This window comes from Panicum virgatum, chromosome 4N, assembly GCF_016808335.1.
Source record: "Panicum virgatum strain AP13 chromosome 4N, P.virgatum_v5, whole genome shotgun sequence".
NCBI lineage: Eukaryota > Viridiplantae > Streptophyta > Magnoliopsida > Poales > Poaceae > Panicum > Panicum virgatum.
Window position 1 is genome coordinate 1,916,727 of NC_053148.1, and position 17,423 is coordinate 1,934,149.

Sequence of the window (17,423 nt, forward strand, 5' to 3'; positions counted from 1 at the left end):
TTACCGGACCGGTTAGGCCGGTAATCGGTGGAAACCGGTTGAATTCAAATCCAAATTCAAATAAATTCAAAAACTCCCATGCAACCGGTTCCGACCGGTTTACCGGCCGGTTTTACCGGTTTACCGGTCGGTTTGACCGGTTTGAAATTCAAAAGCTCCCGTGCAACCGGTTTACCGGCCGGTTTGACCGGTTTGATCGGTGGGCCTTCATGGGCCGGCCCATTTTTTTTCTTTTTCTTTTTTGATTTAACTTTAAATTCCCACAAACTATACTAAATGAATGAATTTTTGAGAAAATTTGACACCATTAGATTCATCACACCTTGAAGTATTTTTGGGAATTTTTCATTTTTTGAATTCAAATTTAAAATTTGAATTTTGGCCGGTTGGGTACCGGCCGAAACCGGAACCGGACCGGACCGGTTTGACCGGTAACCGGACCGGACCGCTATGGTCAAACCGGACCGGTTCCCACCGGTTAGGTTAACCTTGACCAGGACCCTGCAGATTCCTGCCGCCACCAGCTACAGAAGCAGCAGTGTCTTGCTCCCCTACACCTGTGGATTTCGGGATGATGCCCCAGATCATTTCCCTGACCATTACGAGTTACGATGCTCTGAGAATGAGAAGCATGGTGCCGGCTAATCGCAGCAACTGTGTTGACACACACTTCGGGGGCCCCGGGAGGCTGGGCTAGGCTAAGCGTGAGCCTGACCGCTCCCTGGGCACCAGCGCCAACACTGCTCACTCCTGCTGTGACTGCGCCAGGAGATTCCTGATCCGGCCGTCCCGACCATCAACAGGCAACGACGAAATCTTCGTCCCGCTCCTGTCAGCACATCAGGAACGAAATTCAGGAAGCTGCCGCCTGATCATGGGGATTTCTGAGCTACACGATGCATTTTGGAGATCAGGTCATGGAAGGCACGGCGACGAAGAGACTTGGCACGGAAACTGCAATATATATTACACTTTGGAGTCGCCGCAGGAGGTACGGCAACTGCAGTCTGCAGACACACCAGGCGACCCCGCCCCTCACCAAGCTATGCCGCTATGGTCTATCTTGCTGTACAAAAACCATCCTACCTATGGCTCTGGGCGGGCTGAGAGAGAACACGTTAGGCTGCCTGGCAGCAACAACTCTTTAACAGGCTGAGATGACAAACAATGTGATACTGCTGCCAATGCCAGTCGCCAAGGTGCGCCATAATGCCAAATAATGTATGGCTTCATCTTGTTAAATGAAGAGGAGGCGAGAGCTCCCCTGTGAGTCCTAGAGTCCAAAACACCAAGAAAAGCGCTGCATACAGAGGATTGAGAGGCACCGTCAACAAGGTAACTTAACTGTATAACTGGTGGAGATGGAGTGATTATATTTACCTTTGTGCCGGTGGAGAAATGTTGAGTCTGAACTAGTCATTGTCAAAAGAAAAATCATGTATATTCTATTTCTTGATTGACTTGGGTCTGGAAAAGGAAACAAATGGAAGGGTGTCTGTCAAGAATTAATAGACTTTAGAGAAACAACGTGACAGTTATCAAATCAAGTGGATGAACAATATATTTACCAGAGCTAACATTGCATGTTACCGATCACGTTCTCTTTGCAATCCTTGCAACAGAACAAAAGAGGTCTTTGAGCGCTTTTAATCAAGATGCAAGATTAGTACAAACAAGAAATGAAACGGAAACAACGAGACAACCTTGGTAGTGATATAATTTGGCAGATCACTGATGTGATGCTCTATTCCACGGTGTTGGTGTGCTCCCGTAGTTAAAGAGAGCTGCCAACATTATTCATGCAAATGTCAGTGTAATTAACATAGTGGTGGCCCATCTGTTTCGTACTCAGACAAACCTTGTTAAATAGTTCGGACAAAGGGGCCGGGTTGCCTTTCCTGCTTGTCGATAAGTTAAATTCCTATGTTTTTGAACCACAAAGATGCAGATGATTTGAGAAAATTAGGGAGATATTATCCACTGGCAAGAAAGAAAATATCTGAGGGAAAATAGTGTCCCTACAAAATTACCTTAGGCACAGTTGTATTCCTTTTTGCACATCGAAATACACCAACATCACATTTGCTTGCTAATATCTGTTCCAAGAGGGAAAATACAAGATTACCAGCAGCTGTCTGAATATACTGCAAAGCAGTAACATTCATAAAACAATCTCACAAATAGACAGAAGGTTTTGAACGCATGCTACCTTTCTATCCAAAGGCCGGGCTTTAAATTTAAACAGATCATCTCTGCAACCTTCTGGCTTTTTATCAACACTGCCACAAGACAACACAGGAACCATGCGTAAGTTGTTTGTTATCAGACAAAAGGCTGCAGAAAAGCATCTTATTACTTCATGCCAAATTACACATGTTTTGGTAAAACCATAGGTGCTCCATAGAGCGATCACAAAAGGAATCTTGTATATCACCTCTTATGCCAGATCAAATCATATATTGACAAACGCAGTCAATAGATTTGGTGATTCGAACATCTATAGAAGTAAGATGGGAGTAGAATTTGGGTAGTCTGCTGGAATAAAAAATAGATATGAAAAAGACATACTTGTTATGCCTTGCATGATTGGATGTACATGCTGGCACATTTGATACAACATTGTCATGTTGTCTACTTGCACGCTGATGACCAGTAGCCCGAAGTGGTTGAACTGCCTGCTACAGAACAGTGTTCAAACTTCAAAATGACCAGAAGCAAAGTACGCAACCGTACAAGAAAGAGAGTAATAACTATATTGAAAATTCAATAATTTTGAAAGTACTGAAAGTGCATGTTCTCTAACAAAGCACACCTAAACAAATACTAAGGGAGAAAACAGGAGCAAACCAACAAGGATTTAACAGAAGGCAAAGCTAAGTCAGGTAGTAAGTCAGGTAGTGAGTCAGGTAGTGAGTCAGTTGTTTATGAATGTATGGTATCCCTGAACTTGGCTCTCTTCAGATCATTATCAATCATCAATCCTTCATTTCTTTGAAGTTAGCATTAACAAAATCACACATTCGATGTTAGATTAAGAGTTTTACACAGATCATGCTACTGAGAAGCATATTTCTAAGCATATGTTCCTGGGAGCCAATGTGCTCACTATTTCAAGCTAACGTGGCAATACCATGAATTTAGAATTATATTTCAAGAATCGGGTTCAAATTTAGATTTAATTCATAACCACTTCAAGGATTAAGAAGTGCATGATGTTCCCACCTTTCTAGTTGAGGGCACTTGTGCTGTGGAAGCAGATGGTGCCGCCTGTTGCTTTAACTGCTTTGAATTAGTTGGCCTGAAATTTTTCAGGCAAAGGTGTGAAAACTGAAACTACCATAGTTGAGGTACCTTATATTCAGGAATCAAAACATGACATCAAGTGAAAATGACTTACACTGATCTTAGAACCCTTGACCTCTCAGCTCTTAGCTTTGTGGCTAACTCAGGTTCTCTAGGAATTGTAATCTTTAATTTGGTTGGACCAGTGGGACGATCCATGTTACGATTCATAACATTCTGCAGTGTCCATAAGAAATTGTCGACAATCAAATTTATGGAGAACCGGAGAGCTAATAGAATGGCCATGTTTTGTAGCATAATATTAATATTTGTAGTTTAAGACAAGGTCTAACAGAAACTAGGTGCAAATGTAGCAAGTGTGTGTTCTATTAAAAAAAAGCAATATACTCCTACTAAGTAGCCTCAGGAAACTGGAACAGTACAACATCTGAAAGACAATCCAGGAAATAAAGGATGCATGGATGATACAAGCATAAAATATCCATTTACAATCAATTAGGGCAGATGGTTTTAGAATGCTTTTTTACCTTTTCATGATTTTTATGAATAAACTCATGCTGGTTGGTATCAGCGGCAGCCTGTACCACAAGCAAAGCTTCAGTAAAGAGCAAGAAACAAAGTTATCCGATAAAATACTACCGATTTGCACGTTTAGGCTCACAAACAACTCAAGATGACAATTAAATATCAAAAACATGCGCTGAGTATTTAGATCTAATTAAATGTATCAAAGAACTTTAGTTCACGTCAAGATGATTTTTTTTTCCCTTCCAAAAGTATAACTTATTGCTTATTGCTAACTTCTGAAGACTCTTGGTACTTCTAGTGACCAACAGAAGAAAGTTCATCCAAACTAGCATGGAGCATAAATTTTAGTTTCTATGGTAAGAAAACTAGGATATCCCTTCAAGCTAGAGAAAGAATGAGCATATTCTTATATGAAGCACCCAGAACATTGTTGCATAGTGACCAAGAATCAAGGCATGCAAATGAATAACAGTGCACTTGGCAGAGGAAATGTTTGAATGTTCACTAGCCTTTATATTTGCCACCATAAGTGCAATAGGAGCTGCAATTGTTACTTAAGAAAAAAAAGTCACTATGAACATTGTAAAATAAGTTCATTCTACAGGGGAAAAAAAGAACATCAAAATTTGGCAAACCTCGCGTCTCTGCTTGGAAACTGTACCATACCTTGTTGAGATGTCCATTCTCTAATCTCTGTCTTTTAGCTGATTGGTAAGTGCAATCATTTGAGCTTATGGTACTTCTCTCACTTCTAACTCCCACTGGCTTTTTACTCCTGAAAACAAACGAAATTGAGATACAGATGGTGTTTGTAAAATGAATTAAAAATCTTCTTTTAGTTTTTTTTTAAAAAAAAAAGAAAGATGACACACATTTGAATCTGTTGAAAACTAATTAAATAGAGGGTAATAATAACAGATAATTCGCCATTTGGGGATACCGTGAAAAGAAAATGAAGAGAGAAAATGTGAAAAATAATGTGATGGGGCAGAAATGCTTGTGATTATAAAATATTGAAACCAATAATTTGGCATAAACTGTTATGCCCAGTGTTGAAAATCTAGATATCTCAAGAATGATCAATCTAAATGAACAAACCGGCAAGTGTGGTGAAATAAATTTGAGGATTTCAGTTAGAAAGGTGGCTCAGAGAATCAACCAAGAAAATGCAGTTTCAAATTCTTTTATAGCCAGACCCACATAAAGTTCACAAAGTAGGTTAGTTTTATGCGTACTTACTGCATCACATTCTTCGGTTCCACTTGTCTGTTTTGCCTGGCTAATTGGCTGGCTGTAGGTTTCATTAGTGTGGAGCCTTTCAGGGGAGTGCCCTTCATGGTTGTTCGATAGCCAGGTCGGTGTTCATTTTCTGATGCGCCATGGCATGGTTTCCGTCCTATTTTGTGGGAAAAACACAAGCATTGATTCAGCCACATATTTAGTTAAACACAAATATAGATGATATCTGAATCTTGTAACAAGTCAACAGTTTAGAAATGAAATAGTGAACTTCAGGAAACTCGAATATTTTGATTTCTCAAGACCTTGAACCCGATGGATTTTTTGTTCAGCACCACCAGAACATTCATAAGAAGCTGTAGAACAATGCACAGCATCTGTATCTGTAATGCTTCTAATGGCTGGCAATCCAAGATCTTCAGCTAACATCTTAGCAATTAAGGCTGAAGAAATAAAAAGATGAAAGGTTAATGATATTTACTCGGCACTAAATACCAGTAACAACTGCAAAGAATAAACATAAAATTTAATGATCACAAAGCAAAATAAAGTAGCACGCGGAAATTTTCTGTACAGTGGATGAATCAACAATCAGGACTGCAATTTTCCAGGAGCTTACATTTAACATCAGTGCTTAATTACTTACTCAAAATTACTCCTGTTTATAAGATGTATGCACCTCTTGCTCTACTCATCTGACAGTACTACTGACAAGTGAAGGAGATATACTCATCAAACTATGTAAAAGCCCATAATGGCCCATCACTTATATTACTTTTACCTCTTGATACCTAAAGAGCTTTGCCAATATTCACTAGCAACAAAATTCTCAACCAGATAGTAGTTGCAAAGAAGAGCATTAGCTTCCTCATGAAATCAAAGATGAAATGGTGAGAACGGATGATCCTGTTTTCTGGCATTCGCATACACGCATTCACTCCTTTGGTTTTTTCTCCATGTGTCAGGTAATAATTAGGCAATCAAGCTATACATGCGTAAACCAGTTTAACAACTAGAGATTGGCGACCTCCACGCAAACAGTTTAGTCGTGGATACTAATCACAGATGGGTGCCATTTGACCATCACAGGCGTATAGCTCAACACTGACAAAACCCGTTTTATTAAAAAAAACCACTGACTAAACCCTCAACTTGTGGCGAGTTTGCTAAGGGCAAAGGACTGAAAATGGGGAGATATTCACCATTGCACCAAAAAACCCCGAAATGCTCGAAGGATCATATGGCGCCTGCCCGTTTAACACCGCAAGACACCACAAACTCCGAAACTATCTCCGATCATTAAACATGCGTACTGCGCACTAATAATAGGAAGGAAGGAACGACAAAAATCTCATGAAATGGACACTTCCTAAATCCGTCAGATTCCGCCAGCGAACCTTCCGAAACACACATCGCAGGAGGAACGCCGGAGCATCACATTTCGAACCCGAACTCGATCGACGGAACCTCTGCAGCTTCCGCGGAACACGAAGCTAGAAATTTCGAAGCGAGGGGGGGCACGCACGTGAGGGCGGGTAGCTGGGGGCGGAGGCGAACCACGCCTGCGCCGCGGCGGCCTCCGGCGGCGGCTCCTCCTGGGCGAGGTCGAACCACCGGGGCGCGTCGAACTCGTAGTCCAGGTCCACCTGGAACCACACCACCTCCATCACCATCACCCCGTCGTCCACGCCCGCGCCGTATTCCGCATCCCCCGCCGCCTCCTCGAATTCCCCCTCGCCCGCGCCGCCGCCAGGCGAGGCGGGGCCGTAGGAGGAGGAGGCGTCGCACATCTCCTCGTCGTCGCTGTCCATTCCGCCGCGCGCTTGACCAGGGTCCGCGCCCCGGGCGGCTGCGGCGGCGAGGCGTCTGACGGCGGTGGCCGGACAAGCGGCGGTGCGGAGGGGAAGGGAAAGCTGAGAAATTTGAAATGCGGGGTCGGCACGGGAAGGGGGCTGGGCGAGTGCCGGATTTGACCCGGAGCGGACATTTGCGTATGGGTCCCTGTGGTTCCCGGTTTTTCGGTTGGATTCGGAGGAGGACCAGCGGGCACTGCAGCGACGCAGGAGAATGCAGCGTCCCATCGAATCGTGCACAGTACTGTTGCCGGTAATGTGGAAACAAGAGGCAGCTGACTGCTGACGCGGTAGGTATTGAGAAGTTATGATTGTTTTTTTTTGTTTTTTCACGCATTTTTTCACCGTTTGCATAATGAAAAATAAATAGTATAAAAATCATGTTGAAGATAAATTGTGCTCAGTCCATCGTGACTGGAGTATTGGACCTGGACCAAACGCAGGAAGAAGGGCTGTGTTTAGATCCCTAGAAAACGGGTAGAAAATGTCACATCGGACACTGTAGCACACTGTAGCACTTTTCGTTTGTTTGTGTTAAATATTGTCCTACCATGATCTAATTAGGCTCAAAAGATTCGTCTCGCAACGTACATCAAAACTATGCAATTAGTTTTTTTATTTACCTACATTTAGTACTTCATGCATGGGTCATTTGCTATATTTAATGTTTCGATGTGATAGAAAGTTTAGAAAGTTTGGAGGAGTTTGGGATCTAAACACACCCAAGCAATCGTTATCTGAAAAGGGAGGAGCTCCCCTGCAAATGCCGGTGCGCACTTGACTTCTTTTCGGGGCTGGCCGGCCCCACGTAGTTGCGCCCCATTTTCCTTTTTTTTTTGAGGGGGTGTGCCAACTTTACTCAAACAGCGTAGCTAGTACAAACTCCATCAGGGGGATCAAAAAACCAAACATGTCTTCCTAATGATTCATAAATCGAGCTTCTAGCTAAAGCATGGGCATCAGTCTTCGACGCCCTCCCTTCATGGACAACTTCTGCTTTTTCGAAATTCGCCATACCAGCCTTCATCTCTCTGATTACATGGCCGTATCGACCCATTCCAGGCCCTGCCATGCTTCGGACAGCACAGGCGCAGTCTGTGGCAATTCGCACCCTCCTGATCATGAGGTCCGCTGCAAGGGCTAGGCCTTCACGGCACGCCAGCACTTCCGCCGTCTCCGGGTCGGATACGCCCTTCATCACTAGGGTCGACACTCCCATGAAAGCGCCCGCGCCATCCCTCGCCACCGCCGCCATAGCCACAATATCAGAATTCTTCGAAAGTGCGGCGTCGACATTTACCTTCATCAGGCCTTGTGGGGGCGGAATCCATTTGGGAGCTGCAGCAGGGGCACAGCCCGCACCCGCGTCCCCCTTCCTCTCCACTGTCGGCATAGCCGTCTCCAAGTCTGCAATAAACCTCTCTATGAAGCTGTAAGTGGACAACGGGCTCTGAAAAATATTTTCATGAATTGCCTTCCTCCTCGCATGCCAAATTACCCACAAAGTTACAACAAGTCTCACCAACTTATCATGAGCGAGACCTGCTATTGCTTCGTGGATCCACCCGCGTGCATTGTCATCTTGTGCCTGACTGATGAAATCAACAAGTTCATCACATTGTAAAGCCAACATGTTCCTATGGAGGCTCGCTAAGCACTCCATTCCGACAGACGATGTGCGGTATCGCAGAAACATGGCACAGACAAGCAATTGCTCTATCTGTGGCGATCAGGATTCGTGGAAGCACTCGCTGCTGGAATGCAATATGGCCAGGCGCGGCGTCGGAAGAAAAAAAACAAACGGATCGAACCAGCTGGCTCGGGGCTCGCCCGCAAGTCTTTGGGGGTGAAATGGGTTTAATGGATTAGGTTCTGATATGAATTATGTCGGTACCCTGTAGCAGGGATACCCTCTTCTACTGCAGCAAGGCAGGACCCGCGTAGTCATCCGTAACTACGCGGTAAAGGGCGGAGCAACCGGGGCCCACAGGATAAGCTCTTACCTCACCGGGCCAACGGCCCCGGATCCGCTCCCCGCTCTGGGACGGGTCCGGAGACGCCACGTGTCCCCGAGGAAGGGAAGCTCCGAGCCAGCCACCGAGATCCCGGACCTCTCATAAGGGGTCCGGAACCTCCTCATGCCCATCCGGACCTCCCACGCGCGTAGAGCTAACATACCACCGGGGGGGTCCGGAGCCACCACGTGTTCCGTGGGCGCAGGCACGAGTCTTCCGCTGGAAGGCTAGCCCACCCACCGCATTCAATGCGGGGGGTTGAGTCGTGCTCTGCCGCCGCGGCTCGCGGGGCAGACCTTGTCAGACCTCACTGTAGATTGCGTATTACCGAGGTACATAATGCAGCCGCCTGCGTCGCACCCGCTCAGAGCCGTCTGCCACATTAATTGGATACGACGGCACGGCTCTATTTCATCATGCCTCCTACGCCGCAAGCTATGCAGCCCGTTCAGCTACGTGGCAGGCGGCGCCGCTTGCTACGCCTGGCGCCGTCCCGACAAAACAGCACCTGGACACGCTGAACAGGGGATTCCAAGAGCAGGCTAGGAAATCCAGGAGAGATCTCCTTCGCCTGCGACGCCATAATGTATGACCAGTACGTTATTTTGTACTACATCGATGGGCCCATCTGTCGGGTACCCAACGGACATGGACGCCACTCCCTTGAGATATAAAAGGGAGGTGCTCGCTGTGCACAACAAGCACGGTAGAGCACCCTCAGACACACGCTGGACTCAGCTCCAGGCTGATCCAGACTCAAGCAATACAACACACAGTGGACGTAGGGTATTACGCTCCGGCGGGCCGAACCACTCTAACTGGCTGTGTTCATCGTGTTCTTGAGCAAGATGGAACTAGTTGCTAGCTAACCCCCGAGTACTCACCCTCTGGGCTTAGGCGGGTGCATTCCGCCACCCGGCTGTGGTTTGCCACACCACGACAAATTATGTTTGGATGGATTCAAATGGTATATAAATATAGATTGGAGTGGTTTGGGGTGAGCTGAAATGAATTCTTATGCAAAACAGTATGATTATATATAAATGTTGGTCCGTAAGAGCCGGACTTTAGAAATAAAACCTCGTGTTTACATTATAAAATTTTATCGAAATTAACTGAAATTTGTTGGAGATGACTCATTATGATTAGCAGCTATTTTGTGCAAAATAATGTGGCTAGAATTACACGTGAGTCCCACATCAAGAGTCGGACCCTAGAAATAAAACCTCGCGTTCACACTATAAAATTTTATTGAAATCGACTGAAATTTGTTGAAGATGACTCAGTATGACTAGGAGCTACTCTGTGCAAAGCAGCATGGCTAGAATTACATGTGGGTCGCACGTCAAGAAACGGACCCTAGAAATAAAACCTCGCGTTCACACTATAAAATTTTATCGAAGTTGACTGAAATTTGTTGGAAATATTCAGTATACCTAGCAGCTACTTTGTGCAAAACAGTGTGACTAGAATTATACATGGGTCCCATGTTAAGAGTCGGACCCTAGAAATAAAACCTCGCATTCAGACTATAAAATTTTATCAAAATTAATCGATATTTGTTGGAGATGGCTCAGTATAACTGATAACTACTCTTTGTAAAATAGTATGGTAAAATCTACACTATAAATTTTTTTAGAGAAACGGGTTTTTATTGGTTATAATTATAATTTGGTTAATAATTTATTATATTATGAGCTAAAATGTTTGGTTGGATTGGTTTGTGGTGGTTGTGATTTGAAGTGGTGTGAGTAATATTAATTTTTTTAATGAAAATGAATTGTTGGGGATATAGTTTGATTTTGAGCGCATTTGCAGAGCTACCCGCAGGCCGCAACCCCCAACGGGAAGGCGAGCAGGGGTAGGGCCGTAAATTCGCCCCGGCCTCCGGTTCCTCCACTGCAGTCTCGCCTCCTGCCTCGGCCGGCGCGCGCAGGAATCGATGCGCGCGGGCTGCAGCAGGCGCTTGTCGGCTTCCCTTCCATTCCGTGGCGCTGCCAACTGTCTAGTCTACGGGCTGTAGTATCCCAGCGCCCGCACGCGTCGAGATCCGGGCGCGCTCGCTCCAGGTCGCCGAGGCCGACGCGTCCACCCAAGCTTCTTCTTTTGTTTTTGAAATGATCCTCCCAAGCTTTGCTCGGATTCAAAACTTGAATCCTGTTGCATCCAACATAGTGTTTATTTTTTAAAAAATAAATAAAACCGTATGCATTTCCCATGTCCAAGAAAGAATGGGGTGTTTAATTGGTGAAAAAGTTTGAGTTTGAGTATTGTAGCATATTTTGTTGTTATTTAATATTTAATGTTTAATCAAGGATTAATTAACATCATTAGATTCGTCTTGTAGAAATCAGTTAGACTATATAATTATTTATTTTTTTCAAATTCGTTTTATCGTAAGAATTCTCGTAGGAATCAGTAGTAAATACGCCGCTCCTACTGCCGCCGCGTCTCACTGTGTTCGCTGTGCTGGTGCTGGAGGCTGCTGCTGGAGTAGTGTGAGAGAAAAACATTGCTGGCTGATTGGTGGTTGGAGGTTGCTGTTGGAGTGGTGTGAAAAAAAACACTGTTGGCTGGTGCTGGAACAGAACAACAGAATAAGTTGGCTGTTTCTTGGCAGGTTTTTTTTTTATGGATGTTTCTTGGCAGGGTTGGTTGACAAAGCATCAGAACACTCAACGCCCCTCCCAAGAACAATCAACGCCCCTCCCCCTCGTGGTGTGTTTAGTTCCAAAATTTCTCTAATCAAATTTCACTATTTACCTATCACATTAAACCTTTTACCTCATGCATGGAGGATTAAATGTAGGTAAATAAAAAAACTAATTGCATAGTTTTGATGTGCACGACGAGACGAATCTTTTGAGCCTAGTTAGATCATAATAGAACAACAATTATCAAAAACAAACAAAAAGTGCCACAGTGTGCTCCAGTATCCGATATGACACTTTTTACCTTTACTGCACTAGAAGACAGACGCACACGGCGCGGCGTGCACGCGGAGTCGTCGGCCGGAGCCTCGAGCCAAAAGTGTTGGCAGCGCGTGCATGCAAATAAATTTGCCTGCGCTCGTCCCAACGGGGTCGCCGCGTGCTCAAAGGCCAATGAGCGTGCGGCACTGTTCGCGGCGGCAGCGTACGTACGTACGTGCGTGTCGCGTGCTCACTGTATGCCACGTACTACGCATGGCCGCATGGGGGCCGGCCGACGAGTTGTATGCGTGTTCTCGATCTCTTAAAACGATCGAGCAGGGTTACTGTTGCCCTGCCCTGTCTTTTTTTGTCTCTCCGAAAAGATGAGCCAGGAGCTATACGGCTCGGGTGCAGTTAGGCTGTCAGCACTCGTGCTATTCTATTTTCTTTCTCTAAAAATTATTTTTATTTGGTCACCAAATTTTTTTCCTATATATCTAATTTCTCCGCATCCATACATCCTCTATATCTCTTCTTTATCCCAACTATCACCGTACGGGACCCATATGTCATACACTATTTAATTTTTTACACCCACCGCCCCACCCACACTCTCTCTCCCCAGGCAGGTGGCGGCGCTGCTCTATCCTACCTCGCCGGCGCGCCCCTCCTCCGGCCTTCCTCGACATTGGCGGGTGGCGGCGACAGCTCCTCGGCGGAGGCCGACGCAGAAGACTCGAGGGCCGCATCCCTCACCGCGCCGCCCATCCGCGGCCTCGATCCGGGAGGCGCGCGGCGTCGCGGAGGCGCTGCGGCCGAGCTCGGCTCGCGGGAGGACGCAGCAGGACCCCCAATCGTGCTTCTTCTCCTTCGCGCGCCGCCATCCCCTGTTCCCTCCCCAATTTCCCCGTGCGCGCCGCTCTCCGGTGTCACCGCCCCGCGGCGACGGGCCAAGCTCCGTCCCGCCCTGCCCGCATCGCCGGCCCCCTCACCGCGCCTCCCTGCAGCGCATGCAGGCCGCCGTCCGCCGCGCCTGGCTCCGCGCGCCGTCGAGCGCGAGCGGATCTGGGAGGAGCGGCTCTGCGCGGGCGAGCTCGGAGCGGCGGCGAGGAAACGCCGATGATGGAGGACGCCGAGCTCGAGGCGCCCGCGGCGAAGGCGGTGGCGGGCCGGTACCGAGGCACCCGCGGCGGACGCGGCCCCGTGGGCGGTTCCTGCTGCAGTCCCGGACGGCGGCGGCCTTAGCGAGCGCGAGCCTCCAGCGACCTGCGCGGCGGCGTGGCATGTGCCAGGGCGCGAGGCCGGCGATTGCTGCAGCACGCGGGGCTTGCTCGCGTGCGGCCGGAGATGGGCGGCAGCGGCGGCGCGTGGGTGCTGCGAAGCAGGGGAGGTGGCCGGCTGGGTGGAGGAGCAGGGGCGAGCTCGCTGTGGGCGGAAGTGGCCGACGAGCGCGCCGTGCGCGTCGGCCGACGAGGCCGGGGAGCTGCTCGCGTGGATGGTCACCGGGCTCGGAGCTCTGCCCGTTCAAGATGATGAAGAGCTGGGCACGCAGCAGCCATGGCGGCTGGGCACGGGGGAGCGACCCTAGTGCTTGGCCACGGCGCTGTGCGCGCGGGCATGGCTGCCGGCGTCGTGGCGTGTACGCGCAGCCCCCTCCTCCTCCCTCGCCCTCCCATGGAGGCGGTGCCGGCCCTCCTCCCTCCCTCGCCGTCTCTCTCCAGCGCGGCTTGCCGCCCGCGTGGGACCAACGGCGGCGCGACGGCGGCGGGACGGATCACGACGGCGGGGACCAACGGCGGTGCGGCGGATCCGTGCGCGGCGGAGTTCGGCCGGCCTCGAGCTCGGCCGGCCATGGCCGATCTGTGCGCGGCAGAGCTTGGCGCCACCCCCTCCTCCCTCGAGGGCGCCTGGTGGTTCAGCGGCCCGAGGTCCGGCCATGGTGGTTCGGCGGCGGTCCTTTATCTCATCCTCCTGCTTATTCGGCGCGGCGACCCGCTCTCTCTCTCTCGATCCGGCTATCTCTCTCTGCCGGCGACTCTCTCCGCCATCGGCCCTCTCTCTCTGCGGGCGGGTCCGCCGCTCTGCGCCGCCGGACGGGCGGTTGGGATGGCGCGGGCCCAGCGCCACGACGGCGCGTAGCGGGCGTTCGCTACCCTGTCGATTTTGGCGTGCAAGAGCTGCTCCGGTAGGCAGCATTTTTTCCGGTATCCCGCACAGCATGCAGCCAACGTGGTGCATAGCGTGCGGGATACCGTTCGCCGGTGCAGGCAGTCTTAGTGGAAGCTAGCAGCCATTAACTCCAAACGTACTACTCGGCTATAAAAGTGGAAACCAACAGTGATCAAGTGGTAGTGGAGGAGTTGGTATAATCGTATGCGTACTACCTCTGGGCGCAGGTGGTCGTACGTAGTTATTTTGGGATACTTGACTTGACCGATCCCAAGAACCATACAATGAGTAACTATAGTATTTATTTTACCTAATTAATAGAAGAATAGGCGGCCGGGCGATGATCTGATAAATATCATGCCAGATAAGATTATGTTTTTCTTCACAGATTTTTCTTTTGCTCAGCTCAAGTGCATGTATTGACGGGTGGGGAGTTTCAGATTGACTTCCACTTTAAAATATGTTTTTTTCTTCAAAGATTTTTCTTTTGCTCAGCTCAAGTGCATGTATTGCACATCCTCATACATACATACATACATTGATGACCTCATTACGAGGCTTTAGCTGAAGTTGACAGCCGGTGTTATTGCGAGGCCTTTAGTTTTGGGCAAGTTTTATTAAGCTCATGATAGTTCGCAATGATGGTTGATTTTCTTCTATCAGCAGTAGTTCGCATGAGCAAGAACGCCGTTTAATTAGTGGTCGCATCAAAACTAGGTCTCGTTTAGATGCAGATGTAAAGTTTTTGAAATAGAATCTTTGCACATTTGAAGTATTAAATATAGACTAATTAAAAAACTAATTACAGAATTTGTCTGTAAACTACGAGATGAATTTAGTAAGACAAACTAATCCACCATTAGCACATGTGTGCTGTAGCAGTTACTGTAGCAGTTACTGTAGCAATTTACAATCTAATTATAGTCTAATTAGGTTCATTAGATTCGTCTCACAATTTACAAATAAAATATATAATTTGTTTTTTATTTTATCTATATTTAATACTTCATACATTTAAGATTATTTTTCGATGTGATAGTTTTAGAATTTTAATTTTTGCAACTAAACAAGGGAATTCCAAAACCCTACCCGCTCGACTTCTTGCTTATCAATAATCGCTAGCCTATCACTCGAGTTGATAGGTGGGCCCGATCTGATCCGAGGCACCTGCTGACCTTCGCCTCCAGGTAGAGTACGATCTCCGTCGCGCCGGGGCTTTTAGTTGTTTACACGTAAAAATTTTACTAAGGAATCTTGCTAATTTGAATTACCAAATAAAATCTATTTATAAAATTTTTTGCACAGATGAGTTGTAAATCGTGAGAAGAATCTAATGATGCTAATTAATCTATGATTAATTCATAATTAGCGGATGGTTACTGTAGCATCACCGTTACAAATCATGGATTAAGTAGACTCATTAGATTCGTCTCGCGATTTACAGCCAATCCATACAAAAAGTTTTGTAAATAGATTTCATTTAGTACTCCATATATGTATTATAATATTCGATGTGATATTCGTCTCGCGATTTACATCCCATTCATACAAAAGGAGCATCTCTAGTGTTGTATGCGAACTATGGCAGAACGTGTCGGTACTGAGTTCGATTCGCTTTTGCACTTCTTAGTCTCACAGTGTAAACATCGACTTTTGGACCCACAATGAATAAGGCCGTGTTTGGTTGCCTCTTCTAAATTTTTTAAAAAGACATCTTTCTACACTTGAAGTACTAAACATAGACTAATCATAAAAATAATTACAAAACTCGTCTGTAAATCGCGAGACGAATCTAATGAGCCTAATTAATCCGTCATTAGAGGTTATTTACTGTAGCAATTTATCATCTAATTACAGTCTAATTAGGCTCATTAGATTCGTCTCGCCATTTACAGACAGCAGTCGCAATGTGTTTTTTATTTCGTCTAGATTTAAATCTCCATGCAGGTACCGGAATTTTTTTTTGGAATTTTGGTTTATGCAACCAACACGGCCTAAAGAATGGTCTTTGAGTTTGCTTTATCTGGGTACAAGGCGCATGCACGCACCTCAGCCCGCCTCATCTAACATTTTTAATTCTCCAACAGCCGAACCGTCTTTGGAGTTCGATTTCAGATTTTGACACACACGGTTCGCTTGCCGCAGTGTGTTGGTTCGGTTTCAGCTGCCCCCGGTTCGTTTTTTGTCTACACTGGAGCTGCCCTAAGAGGGCCTCTCTCTGCCAGCGGGCGGCGAGCGTCAGGGCCTCAGGGGCGGCTTGATTGCTCCGGCCGGCGGACCGGCGGTCCAGCCGATCAGGTCCGCCATTGATGCCCGTCTCCAGTGGCTCCGCAGCGGCTGTACTATGTACAGTGCTGAGGCCAGCCGCTACGCGCTGATTTGACTGGACCAAATCTGGAGGAGCCGTAGCCCCCCGCTGTGCGGTGCTGGACCTGGACCGGACCTGGTTGCAGCGGAAGGCGACAGACACCACGGGCCCCTGATGGTGGATATGGATTGTTGGCGCTTCCGTTGGGTCAAATCTGTTGGTTATATGGATCCAGGCCCATCTAGGTGCCCCGGCTGCATCAGCAGCGATGGGCCGCGGAGTGTTTTTTTAGACTGACAGGCGCAACATGCCCTGCGCCCCTGCCCCATTTCATCCATTAGACAAAACAAAGCAAACTATTTTGTGTAGCAGTTCCATACAAAAAAATGCAGCAAACCTGACGAACGAAACAGCACCTACAGACACTGAAACAACACCAGGCTGCTAGATCAGACAAAGCACAAGGTACAGCCGTAGCTAATAACAGAAAAGGAAAACCAGAGACAAGGAGCCTAGCTCGATAGAAACAACAAAACTGGCAACTGAGCTCAAACTCCAGCAGACCATAGCTTCTCGGTCGCCAGCTTCAACTTCCTCAAACGCCAATTGCAGCGATGGGCCGCGGAGTGTAGTGTGGCCCATCAACAGCACAGCGATGGGTGGGTGCACCTGCAGCTTGCTTCTGGTCTCGTGGCGGACAAACAAACGGAAGATGCTTCACACACATGCTACACACACGAACAAAGAAAGGAGGGAGGGAGAGAGTGAGAGAGAAAGCACAATTGAGCCTTACAGTAATCCGCTGCGTAACCAGAGAGTCCATCCACTTTCGCCGGCGACACGACAAGGCAAAAAGGAGCGCGCACCGGCCGTCGGATCAGAATATCAGATGGCACGCACCGGACGGGATGCTTTTTGTCTCGTTGGTGTTTGGCCTTTCGCAAAGAAGAAAGCGAAAGGGCCCGAGTTCGCAGCAACCAACGCAAACGCCTAGCGTTGGAGATCACGAGACCGCCGGAGAGGTTGAGGAACGAGGGCCGTCCACCCCACTCCGCTGTCTGCGGATGCTTGTCGCCGATCAATCCATGGTCCATGG

At 47.6% G+C, this 17,423-nt stretch overlaps 1 protein-coding gene across 2 annotated transcripts; it reads right to left on the reverse strand.

Moving 5' to 3' along the window:
• Positions 1–942: 942 nt before the first annotated feature.
• LOC120671328 (protein TPX2-like) lies at positions 943–6,998 on the reverse strand. 2 transcript variants are annotated; one of them, XM_039951631.1, is made up of 15 exons: positions 6,596–6,998; positions 5,376–5,513; positions 5,071–5,227; positions 4,498–4,606; positions 3,831–3,881; positions 3,398–3,519; positions 3,223–3,298; positions 2,569–2,675; positions 2,210–2,279; positions 2,031–2,096; positions 1,859–1,921; positions 1,704–1,784; positions 1,569–1,612; positions 1,381–1,467; positions 943–1,300 (listed from the first exon to the last, which is right to left on the reverse strand). In XM_039951631.1, the coding sequence occupies exons 1-13, from the start codon at positions 6,879–6,881 to the stop codon at positions 1,574–1,576; spliced, it is 1,365 nt and encodes a 454-aa protein (XP_039807565.1). In that variant the 5' UTR covers positions 6,882–6,998; the 3' UTR covers positions 943–1,300; positions 1,381–1,467; positions 1,569–1,573. The 2 variants fall into 2 exon arrangements, with proteins under 2 accessions (XP_039807565.1, XP_039807564.1); XM_039951630.1 differs by having other exon boundaries at positions 2,569–2,678.
• Positions 6,999–17,423: the final 10,425 nt, after the last annotated feature.